We start from the raw sequence: 18,631 nt of genomic DNA on the forward strand, positions 1-18,631 counted from the left end.
GTGTGTGGGGTAAAAGGAGAGATTGAAAAGACAGACTTTCTGTATCCTTAAATCAATGTGGATGTGGACGTTTACTGACTCATATTTGTATTCTTCCTGGTTCAGTTTCACCAAGGCCCAGTATTATCAATGAAGTTGCCTATGCCCACGAAGTTAGTTAAACTATGTAGCTAACCAGCAATGACAATTCCCTTTGCCACTGCAATAACTAGATTCACAAAGCTGCACTTTGCTCAGGTAATTCTGCAAAAATGTCCTTCTAAAGATCTGTAATCTGTGGCGTCTGTGATCACAAAAAGCCATTATTGTATCTGGGCCAAAGGTTTACAGGTGTAGTATGTAGCTGTGTTGTCACAAACAAATAAATACCAGTATTTATACCACGGCTTGGCTGAATTTCCTATTGGGACACGTTCTGATTTATCACTCTACTTCGCATTGTGGCCACATTACAAAATAAAAAAACTGATGGTGATTACCAGTATTGCATTTATTTATGTTTTCCAGTGCTTGTAATAAAACACCTGGAGCAGAAAAGCAGAAGCATTTTTATTTCTTCAGAAAAACACACAAAAAAGGATCTTTAACATTCATGGAATATATAAAGATAATGGCACTGAACTCTGGATGTCTTATCGAAGAGAACTGGCATTTCCACTCAATCAGACGTGAAAAGGTAAGAAGTGCAGATAGTGCTTGTCTTGTACTAATTTGGGATACAACTACCTAATTCTTATTTATATAGTTTTAATATACTCAAGTTTCTGCCCCAGATACCTCTGTAAAAATAAAATGTTCTCTGACTCACCTTCATCTATACAATAATAGTGCAGGTAGGACACAAACATGAAGTTGACGGCTAAGGTGGAGCCTTTTGCTCCGTCATACATGAGTTTAGTCAGATTGAATTATAGTTGGTTGACTGGTTATATTTCGCCTTTATTTCACTAACACACACGTCTCTGCTTGCTTATCAAATCAATATTTGATTATCGCTATGCATATCTTCAAAATTCTTTCTTTCACAAAAGTGTTTATTTCTTCCCGCTGGGAGAGGGCGCCTATTTTGCATCGATGACTCACTTGCACTTGTGTTCATTTTTGTCTTGTACTTCTATTGTTCTTTTTTTTTCGTGGTCCTGGCCATTAATACACACAGACTCCCATACCTAATCAAAACCTAGATACTGTGTATCAAATAATGTTGAGATACAGGATTCATGCCTCATGCAGAAGTGCCCAGGCTGGAACTGGCTCTAGGCATGGTATTGAAGATGCGGAAGCCCTCTTTGGTGGCAAAGTCCCATGCCAGCTCTGCCACCTGTGCAATGATTTGACTTCTGTCCAAATGTCCTGTGGGGTTCTCTCCTGCAGGGGGCGACAGACATAGATGAAAAAAAAAACCTACTAAGTGTACAATGTCCCACTATTTTACAGGTACTTTATTAGTACTAAATTAGTTCATGAACAGTATTGTGCAAAAGTCCATTCCGAAGAGATTTCAATCATTCTATTGTCAATTTTTTGTAGTGTACACATTTAACAAAATATAAAATGCATCAGTATGTCCACCCTTTGCATGGATTGTAACCTCTGTTCTTTAGGAATCTGAATTTTCTGATCTTCACGGATATTTTCTAGGTCTATAAGTCAAAAACAACACCATCAATTGCCCAACATCATGTATGACCAAACTCTTTCATTGTCTCTGAGGTGGTCATCTGTTACTCAAGGAAAGGTTCACTTTAAGTAAAGAACAAGGCGGTCTATGGTATTTGCACTATACATACATAGAATGTTGATTGTTGAATGCCAATTGATTGTAGGACAACTCTACTCCCACAGCTACTATCAGAATGTCTTTGTCATGGAACACTGTGAAAGAACTAACGGCTTTCAGTATACACACCTGTGCCAATGTTTGAGCTTGCAACCTGGAGGTTGACTGCCAGGCGGAAGAAAGACAACGCCATGTAGAACTGCCAGTGTGGTATATCCCCCAGTCCCATAGCATGGCGGTACTGCTGAAAGACCTCACCGGCCTCAGGGATACCCATCTGAGCCAGATCTCCTCGCCCAAGTCCTACATACGGAAAAAAAAAAGACTGAAGTGGTGCCCACTGAGTTCCCTGTTATCCCTGCAGGGTACTTTCAATCCCCCAGATGGCGCTGTAGGTCATCCATTCAGATCAGTGTGATAAGGGAATTGCCCACATGTTCTGGATGTTTATGTGCATATATTTCTTTAACCCAATGATGTGGCCTTACAGACAAGCTGAACTGAATAGCTGAATTGTCATGTTGCAAAGTGTGCTGCCCTGTTTACGATACTGGAGTGAGATAGCTGACCTAGCTTTATTATCTACACAAATACAGATACTTTTCATGCTTCCCAGTGTTCCCACAGATTTCGCCCACTCCTTAATGATTGTGCTTCCCGGTGACCCCACACATTTAGCCCATTCCTTAATGATTGTGCTTCCTGGTGACCCCACACATTTAGCCCACTCCTTAATGATTGTGCTTCCCGGTGTTCCCACACATTTCGCCCACTCCCTAATGATTGTGCTTCCCGGTGTTCCCACACATTTCGCCCACTCCTTAATGATTGTGCTTCCCGGTGACCCCACACATTTAGCCCACTCCTTAATGATTGTGCTTCCCGGTGTTCCCACACATTTCGCCCACTCCCTAATGATTGTGCTTCCCGGTGTTCCCACACATTTCGCCCACTCCTTAATGATTGTGCCATGCTGCTCACCTGGCTGGATGGGCGAGTCCGGCGGCAGATAGTGGGCCAAGCAGAGAGAGGCCACATCCGTGAGCGGGTCTCCCAGAGCACACTGATCCCAGCCCAGCACAGCCGTCACCTGAGGCTTCACCGGGTCAAAGACCAGGCTGCTGAGTCTAACAAGCAGAGGGAAGCCGTCCTCACCAGTTACTTCATAGTCACCAAAGCATACACCATACATTACATGGCACCAATAGTTAAATCGATAACATCAGGATAAAATTCCTTCCTAATTCATGTTCCATGCATTACATATGTGTATGTGTGTCCATCCTACCTGAGGTCTCCGTGCACCACTTTAGCTTCTTGCTCCTTGGGGAGATGCACAGGGAGCCATATCATCAGTCTTTCCATGGCTGGTATGGGTGGGTGTGCACTAGCTCTGTAGTGCTGGCTCAACCTTGCCAACAGTTGCTCCACTGGCTCTACACAGAGTGGGATTAGTCACGTGCTTAAAACATACTGTGTACATGTCAAATCATCAATTTGCATGATCCATTAGTTGTTTAATGGTAAGACAAACATATATACAACGACTCAACGTCGCATCCTAAACTTGGAGTAAGTAAAAGGAGTAGTGTATGTTAGTATAAAATGTCTTGCCATATTTGTCCAGGTTTGCAGTGGTGGGCTCCAGACGGTGTATCTGGCAGAGGGTTTGGATCATGGCTCCATACACTGCTCTCCTCTCCTCTGGCTTCAGGTCAGGCAAAGATGGGTTCTGGAACACCCGGCCTCCTCTGTGTTCCAGCAGCAGAAAGGGGGTGCCCAGCACACTACACCAATACATCAAATAAGAGGAAATCAGCTTCCACAATACATTACATTACACCAAACCTACTTCTCTGTGTGTGTGTGTGTGTGTGTGTGTGTGTGTGTGTGTGTGTGTGTGTGTGTGTGTGTGTGTGTGTGTGTGTGTGTGTGTGTGTGTGTCTGTGTAACCATCAAGCTCACCTAGTATCCTCACATAGCTGTACAACTTTAGGAACTGGGACCCTTGATCCTTTAAGAGCAGTCAGTGTTCTGAAGAAAAATAAGATTAATTCCAATGCTTTAAGTTTTACAACCTGCACTTAAATAACAAAAGACAAAACACTTATCTACACTTACAGAGACATTATTACTCACTAACCTTTGTTCTCTCTTTGCTCCCTGTATGTGAGGTGTCACCTTAAGGACCATCTCGCGTGCGCTGCTATTCAGGAGGTATGTGTGCTGTGAAGAAGAATGGCTTATCTTCCGCACAGTCACTGGATCTAAGAGAAAACCATAATCCGAGTATGCTGTGTCAAGTGTTGGGTTCAGCAATAACACGTGAGCCCCCTGCCAACTCCCAGCACACCACACTTCACCTTTTCACTAAGTTTGAAATTCAGTGATGTTGCTTTTTTGAACACAGCACTGGTACCTGTGCCAGGCCACTGGATGGCTTCCCTGAGGTAGGGAATGAGTTGGTCCATAGGCAGCTGGTGCTGGTGCTTTTTTATCAAGTGTGTCTCATGGACATGGCCAGACAGAGGGAACCCAAGCACATCCTCCAGCTCCCTTATGGCTACAGCAGGATCCCCCACCTGTAGAGACGGAACAATGCACAAAATCTGACATCCAATCCCATGTAATCTAGGTCTTATGGTTCATAAAAATAAATGATACAGCCTCTACGCCGCTGTTGAGTTTACAAACGGAGTATACGAAAGCAAAGAAAAGTGGGATAAATGGAAGCAAAGAAAAGTGGAATAAACAAAAGCACAGAAAAGTGGGATAAATGGAAGCAAAGAAAAGTGGAATTAACAAAGCATAGAAAAGTGGGATAAATGGAAGCAAAGAAAATTGAAATAAATGAAAGCATAGAAATGTGGAATAAACGAAAGCAAAGAAAAGTGGGGTGCTTAAAATTTAGGAGTGTTTTCCTAAGGGCAACAAAAAAAAAAAATATGCCAATTGATTGACGATGTACAGTCACAGTATGTACCAGGGAGTCCAAATCTATTTTGGCGAATGGGTCACGTATGTCAGGGAAAATGGCTGAAAGGGCCTTACCTTGATACCTTGCATGCCCACCCGGGCTGCAGCCTCCACATTCACTGGCAGGTCATCCAGGAACACGGCCTCCTGTGGCAAAATCCCCAGTCTGTCTGCACAAAGCTCATATATCCTGGGGTCAGGCTTGCATAGACCCACTCGGCAAGACTCTACTATCTGAAAATGAATAGACACCACAAACACCACACAGCTCAGCAAATGTTATACGGCTTTAGAAAATATTACAGAAATGAGAAATTCCAGAGTAACTACCACAGTCCATCTACACAGTCTATGGATGTGAAGTTCCAAAAATGGGCAGAGTTTTGTGGGATTTTTCACAAACTTATTCCTGCAACCAACCCCAATAAGGAATTACATCAAACAGAAGGAACTGAAAGGAAAAGAGGAAGTAGTGGCTATTGATCAGAGAGAGAGAAAAGCACCAGAGAAAGACAGTTCTATTTTGGTCTGTCTTTATTCTCAGTTTCTGTGTCTTCAACTCACCACATTGAACATCCTCTGGTCTAGTGGCAAGTAGGATTCCCCGCTGGGCAGTAGAAAGTTGTTGCTCAGCACAGCAGTCTTCAGGCCATTAGCACGTATGCTCTGGACTGCCTCCATCATGGCTGGCAGAGGCTGCCTCATGCCTCCGCTGGTCAAAGCCTCAAGGAATGAGTCCATACTGACCGCACATCCAGCCTGCACAATTATTGTATTTGTATGGTGTAAATCTGTATAGTTCAGCCTATATTTGTATTGTTTTTGATTTATACTTTTCAACTGCCCTGAGTCTGAGAGCTGCTACCTTAATTTCGTTGTACTTATGCATTGACAAAAAAAAAAGATATTGTGTCATATTCTATTCTACAAAAAAACATAATAAAGGGGTGACAGAGAACATTTAGCAAAAGATTAAGTGTACCATTTCAAAGAACTCAGGGTAAAACCCAAACAACCATAACTACATTAGACTGTAATGCAATGAAACTCTGTGTGAAGGGAAAGCAGCCGTCCTTCATCCTACAAGAATATACAAATATTTTATTTTGCTGTGCCACACCAACAGTCTTGTGAAATACTGTAAATGTACAATGCCTTCCGAACTTGTGATTAAAAAAAAAAAAAGTATGACTCACAATTATGCTGCATTCATTATTGAAGGCCTTCAGAAACTCCTCTACACCAAGCTCTCCTCTCATAAACCTTTTCCAGATGCTGGCTTCACCACCCATTCTAATGGCACGGCCAACAGTGCCAGGTGGCACGCCATTCCTTTCCTCCCACTCTAAAAGAAAGAATATGAAGACATACAAAAGCACCCTAAGCTTTGGAAATAAGATGCAGTCAACCATAGTTTATCCCAGGAAGAGAAAGAGTCTTATCACTCACCTTTCGCCTTTGGCATGGGAGATGGTATCAGCACCCCATACATGTCAAAAATGACAGCCTTATAGGGTTGAGAGCTCAGGTGACGTAGTTGTGAATGCCATGTCACAGTGCACAGCCGCACAACCCGACGAGAGAGAAGCATCGTCGTAATACTGCAACATGCCATGTCACACTATGACCTAATCTGAGGACAGGGATAATACACACATTACAAATATTTACCACATCAGTAATCATCAGGAGCGCCTTGTACTTTAGGATGCAATACATTGATTTGAATCAGTGCAAATTTTATAGTTTGTAAAAAATTGCCCCAGTGATTTTGAATAACTTGCCCACGGTAAAATCAGGTGTTTTTTTTACTCAGACTCCAAATAAAGATACAATCTTTTAAGCCAGTGACATGACAGTGACAGGAGGTCTTTTTAATGACAATGTATCAAGGAAGGCCTTGTGTAGTCTCAGCCGAAGTGTTTGCATATGACAGAACTAACAGGACTAATCTTCTGTTTTAGCGTAGTGGAGAAATACAAATCTTTTTAAATAACTGACATTTCTCACATCGAAGTCTACATAAAAATCAAACCGCTACAAACCTAGCAGATATTGTCGTTGTCTAAAGGCTTAGATTTATATTATACCCCTACAATTTTGTTACACCGTCATGACAATCTTTACGACAAATGCTGCATAAGGTCATAGGCAAGGTTCACTTGTAACTGGAATGACGGGAGTTACAAAGGCGGACCACCCTCGCAAACTGCATGATTGAAAGAGTATAAATTCAGTTTATGTGTGTTGTTGTCAGTTGTCGATTATGGATAACTTCACCTCTCGGTGGTTTCAGCTGCTGAGACACTTCCTCACAGACACTGTAAAATGACATTTATCCCAGATCATCTGCTTTAACGTTTTCACATCACTAACGCCAATCCTTCTTTTCACTCAAACGTGACAAGACTATAATAGCACAGGTCCACTCCAATACCAAAACATTCGTCAGATTTTGTTCAACAACGTACACGCTCAACTTCTGTCACGTGGTGATGTTTGGTCACGTGAAACTAATCGCTTCCCATATTAGTATCAAAATAAGAGTGGCTACCTGTAAACGCTTCCCTCCATTGTAGGCGTAGGTTTAGCCTGTTTTAACTGTTGAAAACGTCACTTCGTAGACTATGTGTTCAGAGAAGAATGTGTCGAAAATCGTAGCCCTTAAAAGGTGTGAAGAGAGGTAGAACAGTTGCTGACTACTTGCTATAATACACTCTACACAGCTGTTGTAGGTATATGTTTATTTTGGTAGTCAAGTGGAGTTTAATGTTACCTGTCTCCTCTCCAAAATGGTGGGAACACTATCACAACACAAACCCACATTTTATACAGTGAACACAATGAATTCAATATTCTTTATTTACATCATATAATTCCAACCGCTATGAGAAATTTGTGCAAAAATGTGTTTAAAGAAAAGCATCATCAAGATATGTTTTGAGAACACCTCATAAAATGTTCAACCTTTCGATTTGACCATTTTGTAATATGAACTGATTAATACACATATAAGAACAACACTGAGCACAGCATTCAACATTCAGCATGTTCAACAGCAGCTGGGAGGTTTGCCATTTGAAACTCTCAGGTCATATACAAGACAGAATTTCCCTTTGTGCCTGTGTGTGTGTGTGTGTGTGTGGCTGTGGCTGCCCATGGTTTTCCCCTTTTTTACACTCAGGCAGGTCCTTCTCTCTGAACTTGCTGTAGTTTCATTGAGGCGGTATGGCGATCAAAAATGCTCGAGACAGGTGTAGTCAAAGCAGCTCTCAGCAGGGGTCTCGGCATAACCACAGCAACAATCACAGTCAATACTTAATCCCATCTGTGTATCCAGTCATACAAATAAGATCTTTCTCTTCCCTTACTTAACTGCACATGGCGTCACATAGCTTATGCATTCAAATCTTTCTCCGCGTATGGAATGTCTGACTCCACCAGAGTCACTCAGCAGCATTGCTGTTATGTCAGAATGGGAGAACACTGTCTGGCTGGGAGTCTCTTTTCTTTCGGTCGCACATATGTGTGGCTGTGGCCTCACATGCCCTGAAAGCGCTCTACACTCCGCAGAGCGGAGTAATCTCTCCCTTTCTGTGAGCGCAGGAGGGGAGTCTGGGTGTCCGCATCCCGCTTGGTCCCAGTGCTTAGGGAGCGGAAGTGCTGCTGTGTCCAGCCATAGACCAGGCAGTTCAGCAGGCCCTGAGAGGCAGAGGTGAAGGCCTGACAAGAGAGAACGAGGGAGAGGCTTTGACACATACAAAAATAAACTGTAGAGAAAACAGACAGAACAATAAATGAATAAAGGCTGAATGCAACAACAGCTGTAACTATTCTGTTTCAACATTATTATTTTTACTGTTAGTTGCTAGTCTTGTTGCCATGGTTACTCACCTGCAGAATGTAAAGGACAACTCCCACACCTCCTTCTACAGCCTCTGGTTTAAAAAGCATCATGGTGGCCAAGAACGTTGCTGTAATAAATGCATAATGTCTGACGGAGTATAGCACTATATATTTGTGTGCACTACACCCATGAACATAGTTACTGCAGAATCATACGCGCACAGAATGTGTATATGAAGCCCTTTGGTATGAATGTATATTAGTTTGTGTAGGCAGAGGCATTGCATAGCGATTCTTTTTTGTGGCCTATGTTTGCTGCCACTGTATGTGCTCTGCTCTGTATGAAGATGTGTACCTGGGGCCCAGCAGCAGAAGAATGCGGAAGGGTAGAGGATCATGCGACGCTTCAGCATGCCCAGAGTGGCCCACTGCTGGTCTCCAAAGAAGCCATGAGAAGTTACAAAGCGTCTGTACAGGGAACGAGCTTTGGCCATCAGCACCTGAACAAAACAACAGGACAAATACACCAGTCTTTCAGAGTGTGCAGTGGAGGCACCATCACAGACCTTCAGGTGATGTTAAGGTTAAGGTTTCTTTGCTGTCTCCAATGGGAGAAGACTGTCTTGGATTATGGGAACTGCTGAATCACAACAGACATTGCAAGACATCACAATACAACGCATTAAATACACCTTAAATAGGCACACATTGTAAACATGACATTCATGACAGTAACATATCTCTCACTTTCCATGCTTACACAAGCACACAAGCAGTTGGTAGAACCTGGAGTTATATTCGATCCTCCCCGCTCTAATATGAGCAGGCAAAGCATGAACAAAAGTAGCTGCTTACTCCATTGGATATAAGTTTAAATTTAAAGTACTTGGCAGACACTTTTGTCCAAAGCGACTTATAAAACATATTTGAAAAAAAAAAACTGTTTATGGCAAAGGTCCTTGATAAGTCAAACTTCTTGACACACTTTGCACAGTCAATCAATCACTCACCACTATGCCCAGCAATGTGATGAAGAACGTGGCGAGAAAGATGGCAATGCTGTAGATGCGGCTGAACCTGCAGGCCGCAGCCTCGACCTCCCCCTCCAGCCCTGAGCTCAGGTAGACCACGTCAGTGTGCATCAGCAGACACCTGCAACAACAAAACACAACGACTTCAGTGACACGCAAGTTCTTAATGTAAGCATGTTAATAGAAGTGCATCTACAGTACATAGTTGTAAGAGTGTGTGTGTGTATGTGTGTGTGTGTGTGTGTGTGTGTGTGTGTGAGAAGACACATGTGCGTTGTAACACATCAGAGTATGTTTGATCTTCATACACATACCTGTAGGGTTTGGTATAGTTTGTGTAACACTGATTCATGTTGCCAGTGATGAAGACAGGAGCTGTTAGCAGGACAGGCAGCACGCTGAAGATAGACAACAGAAAAATAGAGAGGGGAAAAAAAATCTGTTATTGAGTAAGCATGTGGGATGCCCATCTTAAATTACCATTAAAATAACATTTTCCACTGATTTCACATTGTTTGTTACCTATATCTCATTGTGTTGTATTGTATATGTATCGTATGTCAACCACGTAAGCAGGTAAAGTAACATTCTTTCACTAGTGGTATACTATTAGTATACAAAGAAATGTATAGGTCTTGTATGAGAATATGCCAATACTCACCATGATATGATTGCAGTTATTGTGCTGAATGGGTTTGTATCGGCTGGACACTAAGAAGCAGAAGTAGGTTATTTAAAACCATGAAAAAGAGGTCGTCTGAACTACATCTTCATTCTTATCTTGTGCTTGGCATACTGCCTCTCAGATTAAAAATAAATGGCCACGGTTTCGTTGTCAACCGATGACTGTAACACAGTCATAACTCTTATGACTCTCATAACCACAACATGATCCGATCACATGTATACGCACCTAGGTGACAAACTTTGTGACCAGCCAATATTACTTTAAACAGCAAATGCTGATCACCTGTACAATAATGTTGAAGAACAGACAATGTGGCATATGACTGTGGTGTTACCAGAGCATCTCTGGGATGGTACACGTACCTGTGCTGGAAAGCCATTTATTCGCCTGTGGTACTTCTCGTTTAAGCCAGTGTACATCGCTCCCACGTAGTTTAGAGTGCAGAAGAATGACGCCATGTACAACATCTGTGGGGGAACACAAAAGAGAGACTTTAAGGAAAAAGAAAAACTGTGATTTGTGCTACTCATCATACAAAACATGCCATGTACTATTTCACGTGTGTCTCAGAATGAGAGGGAACATTAACTTTTTTTTCATGGATGTGCATTGGCTGAACAAGATGAACAGAGAGGTGTTGGGATTCCCCTGGTGGTTCTCAAACACACCCATTTACAGATTGGTTGACTGGCCACTCTGTTTACTTTCAGTTTCCATGACACCTAAAGGAATGTCACAGATTGCTCAAATACAGAAATAAATGAACACAAGATGATTTTGTAGTCTTTATATTTACATGTCAAAACTAGAACAATGTAAATACATAGAGCTATGAATTCCCACCAATCTTCCTGTTTTTCCTGTAAGCAGGAAACAAACAAATCAACAACCTTTGGTGGAACCCAAACTGAATCGGGGACTACACCTTTAAGTCACCAAATGCTACTGGGAGACCCAAGCGCAGTGTATAACCCCAGTCACCTTATGTACGGCTTGCCATGTGTGGTTTCTATTCTTTTTCAATCACAGTTCACCCACAACACAAAAGGACTGGATCCAAAAGCCTTTCACTTTGAATAGCCAAATGACATTGGAGCAGTGAACGAAACAAGACGGAGTGCATCTGGAACATCACGAGACAATGACGCCACAAAGGGCATAAAAAATATCCCCTCACTGACTGCTGGCAAGCCCTTAAAAGATACTGAGCATGCCCTGATAAGGCATTTGCAGCATATTTGAATGACAATTGTAAGTAATGCACTGTACACATGCTTCCTCATGTGTCCATACTGATTACCCAGCAACTTGTCAACGATATATAGGTCTTATCAGTAAAGGGTGAAAGTCAATGTTGTACACGTGCTGTAAAACATATACTGTGTGCCAATCTGGGATATCTGTGTTCACAGTGGATAAAGAAACTCCAAGTGTTCAGTGTATTTGGAAACCACAAAAGGGTGTGGTGAAGACAAGAAGTTTCTGGTGTTTTACTAGATGAGGAATTCATATTTCAAATCCCCCTGGTCATCCAGGGTACACCCTAGACAGTTGTGTTTCAGTGGTTCTTGTTCAGGATATCAGAAGTTAGTGAAAATGAAAAGTTAGAACTCCCTCTTCCAACAGCTGCCACTTTCAGCTTGAAATAACCAATAGCACACAAACTATGAACAATATTTATCTGGATTATTGCAATTCCCAAATGGCTGGCATCTCCCAAATGTTCTCAATCATGTCATTATCAAAAATCTTGTGAAATCTCCAATGACTAAAATCCCTGAACATGTCACAGCCCAACTGATTCAAATACACTAATATATTGTCAACACAATATGGATGAATACTGATCTTCAATGACATTGGCAAATGTATTTCCTTAATGACTGGTGCCATGGTAATACTTTATTAGAGTCCAAAAGTCCTGAAAATTCTGTGCCCTGCAGTCTGATTCTTCAGGAAGTAGGTCAGGAACTCTCATCTGGCCTTCGGGGAGTCAAAACAACCGCTAACAACAATAGCCACAGCCGTGTTCAATCAAACCAGTCCTATTATACTCTGTGTTCTTTTGTGCTAACAGGGTGCAGAGCTCAGATCCCCAAACTGAGATGAGGCTGTTAGATGAGAGCCCAAAAAAACAAGCTTGTTCATTCCCAACAACATTCTTTCAGAGATGAAGAATGACATGCCCGCAGCAGATAACAAGAGTTCACTGGACAAATGACTGATAAACGCGGAGGGATCACCAGCCTGTGGTTGGGACCCGCTGTTTCAGGCCAGTGAGCTGTGACCGGCTTGACGTGACCCTACGACCTTATGAGATTGTACACACTCCAGTTTGTAGGCATACACAAGCATATATTCTCTCACACACATGCACACACACACACACACACACACACACACACACACACACACACACACACACACACACACACACACACACACACACACACAAAACTCATCACTCTAAGCAGAGCAACAAACCCATCCTTCCTTTCTCTACCAAAAATGACCACGTGAGGGGAACTAAAGAACTAGGCCAAATCATTTATTAATTTTATCATCAAAGACAATTACATCACAGGGTGAAAAAAAGGAAGAGAAGAAGGACATTTGCTGCCCTACTTCAACCAGTTGCCCCAGTTTCAACTCGATAAAGACGCCATTGACATTTTTGGGGGATTTTCTGTGGGTGCTGGATCTGTGTCTGGATTGGGAGGATCCATTTGCTTGGACTATTAAAATCTGTATCTTCAGTATGAATGTTTTATGCCATAGTCATTATATAAAATTCAGATATAAACCAGGGGCCGTATTCACAAAGAATCTTAGGGCTAAAAGTAGCTCATAAGTGGCGAATTTAGGAGAAACTCCTAAAAATAATGGGCGTGTCAGTCTTAAATGTAGGACTCCTAATTTTTTTTACTAAGAGCAATTCACAAAATATTTTATCCCTAAAAGTAGCACCTAAGTCTAGGACAGCTTAAAACTCCTCATGAGGACTCCTAAGTCACTAAGACCTATTCACAAAAAATCGTAAGATGGCTGCAGCCGACTTGGAATTGATAAAAGACATTGCTTAAACCGTGAAGGTATTAATATTGTCGTAGAATTAGCGCGGGATGCAATGACGCCTTTAAACAACGATGTGTCCCGAAGTGAAATGTTTGGAAACATAAAGATAGGCTATTTGGCTTCGCGGAAAACGCAAATGACGACACTGGGGATCATCATTCAGCCGTTTAATTCATCAAACTATCAACGCACTGTAGACCCCACATCATCCAACAGTTGGATGTATATGACTTGTGCATTTCAACGCAGAGCGGTCTGCAGCAGGTTTTTGAGAACTTACCAGCTGGATGCCGCTGGGGTGACAGTGGCTATTGGTCCTGGGACCAGTAGGCTTTCGCTGAGGCTATACGTTTCACGTTCGTTTCGCTTTGATCAATTAAGATTGGAGGGCTTAAAGGGCCGCATGTGCTGATATTTGAAGTGGTCAAGGGCTGGAAATATAATAGCCTTACAGTTTGCTGGGTGCTTTAATTATTACTGCCTTGATTACATGCAATAGCCATATTTTATATTGATCGCTTTATATTTCTCTTAACGTGCAAAGTGTCATTCCCGTTGGATGCACAAACTTGTCATCATGCGTGTGCATTCTGCTAACTGCACTGTCCATAACTATTTAATATGACATAATTTGAAGCCTAGGTTATTCTCTTATTTTCAGTCGATATAGTGGGATTGTTAGAGAGACGTCACAAATGAGTTTTTAATGAGAGAGCCTGTCAACAACCAATCACCGTCCTCACCCCTTCTAAACTCGTGCATGAGAAGCGACGTCATCCATAGCAACGGAGTTTTTATTTTAAGCTTAGGAGTTGGTATTATCCTTAGTATGAGTAGGTCTCAGAGCCGTTGTGAATCACTTTTAAGAAATTACTCCTACGTAAAAGGTTTTAGCGCGAGTTAGGAGCACTCCTAGTGGTAAGATAAAAGGCTTTGTGAATACGGCCCCAGATCACGTAAGGATTCGCCCACAAAGCAATATGAAAAACACACGCTCCACTCACACAAGCACATTCTGTATCCTGACTATAAAAGAAGCATGTCATCTAAAAAAGCAGATCATTGATATTGACCCAAAAAGAGCAATAAACTAGTGGTCTGAATAGTCTCCTCCCTCTCCGCAGGGTTTTCCCTATCAAGATGCAGATGTTGAAGCCCAGGGTGAGCTGCTTGCCATGACAAGTAAACTACGCCAACTTGGGATTCTGCTTTAAGAACTTGTGATGCGGTTGTGTCACAGAACTTGTGATACCTAGAGAACTGACACATCAGAATGAAAGCAAAGCGTTCCAGACCATTTCCACAGTATGCTTAGCACATCAACTGCACAGGCTGTAGTAGTAGTACAGGGCCTATTGATTATCTACCCTGCCTAACACCAATTAAGGTGTGCAGATATGGAAGCATATGTCCCAAAAAAAACACATCTCACTGCTTTGTATGTCGGTTTAATAACTTCATAGTTAAGCCACTGCATGACCTACAATTAGTGTATGTTTCAAACTCTCAAATTGTAGCCTTATAGGTAAATGGAGGCATTCAAGCACCATAGACAGTGTGCACTCATGCTCTCCACAGGATATCTCCTCTTACCTGTTCCACTGTGTGGAGGTTGTAGCAGGTGGCACTGCTCTCACAGCCCTGACTGAAGAGAAAGGCCCCAAGCAGCCAGCTCACTGCCAACAACAAGTCAGCCACACTCAGCAGGAGCAAAGGCTTCACCTGAGGGGGGGGGGAGAGAGAGAGAGAGGTAAGATGTTAACATGACAATTCAATGAAAGCGGTAGGTTTGACAAACAGCAGTGTTTAGTTATCTTCGTAAATCAATGAATGAAGTGAAATATTATTTTCCGTTGCGTTAAGATATAGTTGTCATGGCATTTTAATGTTGAGGTCCAAAAGTGTAACATCGGAAAGAAAATAAGGGTGATGGTGGAGCTCCTGCATTTGATTTCATTACTGCACCATTACCTCCACCTATACGAACTCTTCAACTCACCTCAGCTTTTCTCATCAGTCTCTGGATAAATGTGTACAGAATGATAGAACCTGCACCCATAAAGCTGCACGAAGAAAGAGGAGAGAAAAAGGGTGCATGTATGAACTATGTCAACAGCTGCATTGTTGTTTTGATCAAATAGGCCTACAGTTGTTCTCAAGGGCGTAGGTTTGCATAGGGTTGGTAGGGACTAGTCACGACCAAAGTTTGGGAAAGACAAAAAAGTCCCTACCAATATTTTGTTAATTTGAGAAAAAAAATCATTTTGCACAATATATTTGCAAACTCATTCGTATTATTATCAATACAATGTTCGTCGCCCAGAAGAGTTATAAATACATTTCTAAGTTTTCCAATGCGCCCTCGAGCTTGTGAGACAAGATGATGTCATTTAATTGGCTGAAGTGGCAGAGTTAGAAACACTACGTGAATCCTGAAAGAGTGCTGCTAGTAGTCTGATACGGTAAGCTACTAAATTCGCCAGGAAATAATAACGCCTCATATCAGTATTTCATTTGGTCTCAGCATTGATATTTTGACCCTTTTGTGCTCTGAAAAGCCACCTAAAAAGAAAAGAGATGCCAGAAGTTTTTTCCACCATATAGAGCTATCAAAAAGCCCAGGTCGCTGTTAGTTAGCTAGTCGGAAAACTACCCACATTGCAAAGCTGCTAGCCCTAAATCGCCACCCATTGTACAATGGAAACATGTTTTGAAAGTTGTTATTGTGTAGGGCATGTTACTTTAGCTTGCATTACATCTCGTCTTGTTGAAGCCAGAAGGATAAGCTACCCTACCCTGTTTAGACAATTTTACCCATGAATGTAATCAATCACACTGGCTATTTTGAGAATACATGTTATACTTGAAGGTAGTAAAAAGGTGCAATCAATTGGGATGCCCAAATGTATGTAGCATATAATTCATGAATACATTATTTCAATGCACTGCAATCCAGATGATGAAGGCTTAGTACAGCTCCATAAAACCTGAACCATTTACCTACATATTACAAATTAATTTCAGAACAAACAAATGCACTGCATGTACTTCTCATTAGGAAATTTTGTTCATTAAGGCAATATTTTGAAATGCATTCAGGAAACTAAGAAATCCAGTGCAGATGTAGTGCAGGTTGAGGAAGAAGCAGCTGGACCATCAGGGCTTCAGATGAGGTCTTACTCATGTTTGGGATATCCAAAAAGGACAACAAAAACATGTGGTGTCAAGAAATGTGGAGAACGTTATTTTTTTAATTTAAACTAAGGGTTTATTATTCTTATTATGTTTAAATCAGTTCCAAGTTCCACAAGTTAGTAGTACACAAATGTTAATATATTCTAATAAAGTTTGCCTGTTAAATATAACATCAACTACATTTTTTAATTTATGGTGGGGGTGGGGGTGGGGGGGGGGGTCTGCCGGGCAGTGTCCCTACCAATGCTGAGACCAAACCTACGCCCTTGGTTGTTCTATCGAAGTCTCACCTCAGAATTGCCATGACCAGTTGAATCCATCGCACCGCTGAGTATACCTAAACAGATTAGGTAATAGGGGAGAATAGAAACGGCATGAAAACAATTCATCTATTATATTCTCTTCATTTACTGAAAAATATCAATACTTAAAACAGTCTGTGACATGTAAACTTGAATATTTTACACAGCAATGCATATCCTTCTACCACACGTGACTGAGAACTTTCACTCAACACACAAACTACAAACTGCTAATAATTCAAAGAAAAAGAATATGCTATGCTACTTACTGAAGTCCAATTTTCAGCCGGGGATGTTGTGTTGTGTTGGGTGTTGTTGGAAATAAAACTCAGCATGGTGGATAAAAGTCTGGGTAGTTTCTGGTTTGGCTTCGTAGTCTGATAGTTATTTCAGTTTTAAAATCGTATTCCTGTGTTGTCCTGTAGATGTTGTTGCGCGGGAGTCCTTTCCAAAGACTTTCAACAGCGTGGTTGCGCTCACGTTCAAATATGAGGTAGAGAGACGACGCGACAACCCAGTCATGCATATCAAAGCATGTCACTGCCTCCTAAGCTCCACCCGCTTGACGCACGTAGGATGAATGGATCACAACAACTTTCCCGACAAATTAAAATTTCAATCACTGGAGAGAAAACATCGCAAAATGTGTGTTTGTTCACTGAAAACACTGCCGTCTGTATCGTTTTATGATGACAACCAGGCACGTGCACAGACATTTTGGGGGGCAGGTGCTCAAAAAAAAAAGGGCACCCATCACCAAAATTATTAATGAAATTAAATCTCTCTCGCTCTCTGGCTTCCACTCCCTTAACGTCTGATACATCAAATGATGTCTTGGGTGCCTTTTTTCTGTAATTGGTCCACCTCACCATGCTTGTGCATCAAATCTGAACTTGGGGAATAGGCCTACTCCAGCCACCCATTTTTAGAAAACCAATGCTTTTGGAATGACCGCCCTTCATCATTTTTTGGGAGGAAAAATTCTGGTTGTCGTTGTAAAACAGGCAAAACCAAGAGATACATAAATATCAGGTTAAACAATGAGGGACAAGGATAGCATGACCCCGAGAGCTAGCATAGTTTACCTGCTATTTTCTAGCTGTGAATTCTCGTGACATTTATAAAACAAACATTCAACATACTCTCGAAATTGTTTAAACGGCATTTATACAACACAAAATATGCACTTTCAGACAAATAATGTCATTAAACCTGACAAACGTCAGTAAACAGCTGGACAATGAAGTTAGTTGTCTGTTTATTTTTTTAAGGAAACGTCGGACCAGTCCGGTTTTCAGACGTATTGTTTTCAGCGGCACTAATGTTGTTAATTTATACAACGTCGGGGGATTGCACAAACACCGTCATTACCTGTTTGTCTGATGCAGGTCAGTGAAGAAGTAGGCTGAACCTGTTGGCCTGCCGCTCAACATTGATGTGGGGGATGAGGAGAGAGGGGCGCGGAGGGGGCTTGTGAGCACCGCAGATCATAGGCAAAGGATACTATGTCTATGCCGCGGAGCATGTCGGGGCGAAATTCTCACAAGAACTCCAAATAAATGCCACCTCAGGTATCAAAACACATTTGGGGAAATTGATGACGAGAGACTAATTTGTATTCTAGAAATATTGATGATTGAAAAAAAAATTGGTCTCCAGAAAAAAAGGGCACTTTTTTTCAACCAGGGCACAAGGGCTGGTGCTTGAGCACCAGTTGGGGTCTATCTGTGCACGTGCC

The 18,631-nt window shown here is 41.8% G+C and overlaps 2 protein-coding genes across 3 annotated transcripts; both read right to left on the bottom strand.

Moving 5' to 3' along the window:
• Positions 1-530: 530 nt before the first annotated feature.
• Positions 531-7,230, bottom strand: LOC308365711 (acyl-CoA dehydrogenase family member 10-like). 2 transcript variants are annotated; one of them, XM_080839243.1, is made up of 13 exons: positions 7,037-7,230; positions 6,206-6,384; positions 5,953-6,101; positions 5,321-5,515; positions 4,832-4,990; positions 4,200-4,362; positions 3,924-4,047; positions 3,746-3,814; positions 3,395-3,567; positions 3,069-3,216; positions 2,762-2,907; positions 1,910-2,083; positions 531-1,368 (listed from the first exon to the last, which is right to left on the bottom strand). In XM_080839243.1, the coding sequence occupies exons 2-13, from the start codon at positions 6,369-6,371 to the stop codon at positions 1,226-1,228; spliced, it is 1,809 nt and encodes a 602-aa protein (XP_080695369.1). In that variant the 5' UTR covers positions 6,372-6,384; positions 7,037-7,230; the 3' UTR covers positions 531-1,225. The 2 variants fall into 2 exon arrangements, with proteins under 2 accessions (XP_080695369.1, XP_080695368.1); XM_080839242.1 differs by having other exon boundaries at positions 6,206-6,389.
• Positions 7,231-8,296: 1,066 nt separating this feature from the next.
• Positions 8,297-17,228, bottom strand: tmem116 (transmembrane protein 116; the record flags this gene model as incomplete). The annotated part of the gene is made up of 11 exons (XM_080839845.1): positions 8,297-8,479; positions 8,651-8,730; positions 8,958-9,102; positions 9,613-9,754; positions 9,948-10,031; positions 10,295-10,344; positions 10,684-10,788; positions 14,990-15,118; positions 15,396-15,459; positions 16,882-16,928; positions 17,163-17,228. The coding sequence occupies 11 exons, from the start codon at positions 17,226-17,228 to the stop codon at positions 8,297-8,299; spliced, it is 1,095 nt and encodes a 364-aa protein (XP_080695971.1).
• Positions 17,229-18,631: the final 1,403 nt, after the last annotated feature.

The sequence above is a fragment of the Sprattus sprattus genome (assembly GCF_963457725.1).
Source record: "Sprattus sprattus genome assembly, chromosome: 5".
NCBI classification, from domain to species: domain Eukaryota; kingdom Metazoa; phylum Chordata; class Actinopteri; order Clupeiformes; family Clupeidae; genus Sprattus; species Sprattus sprattus.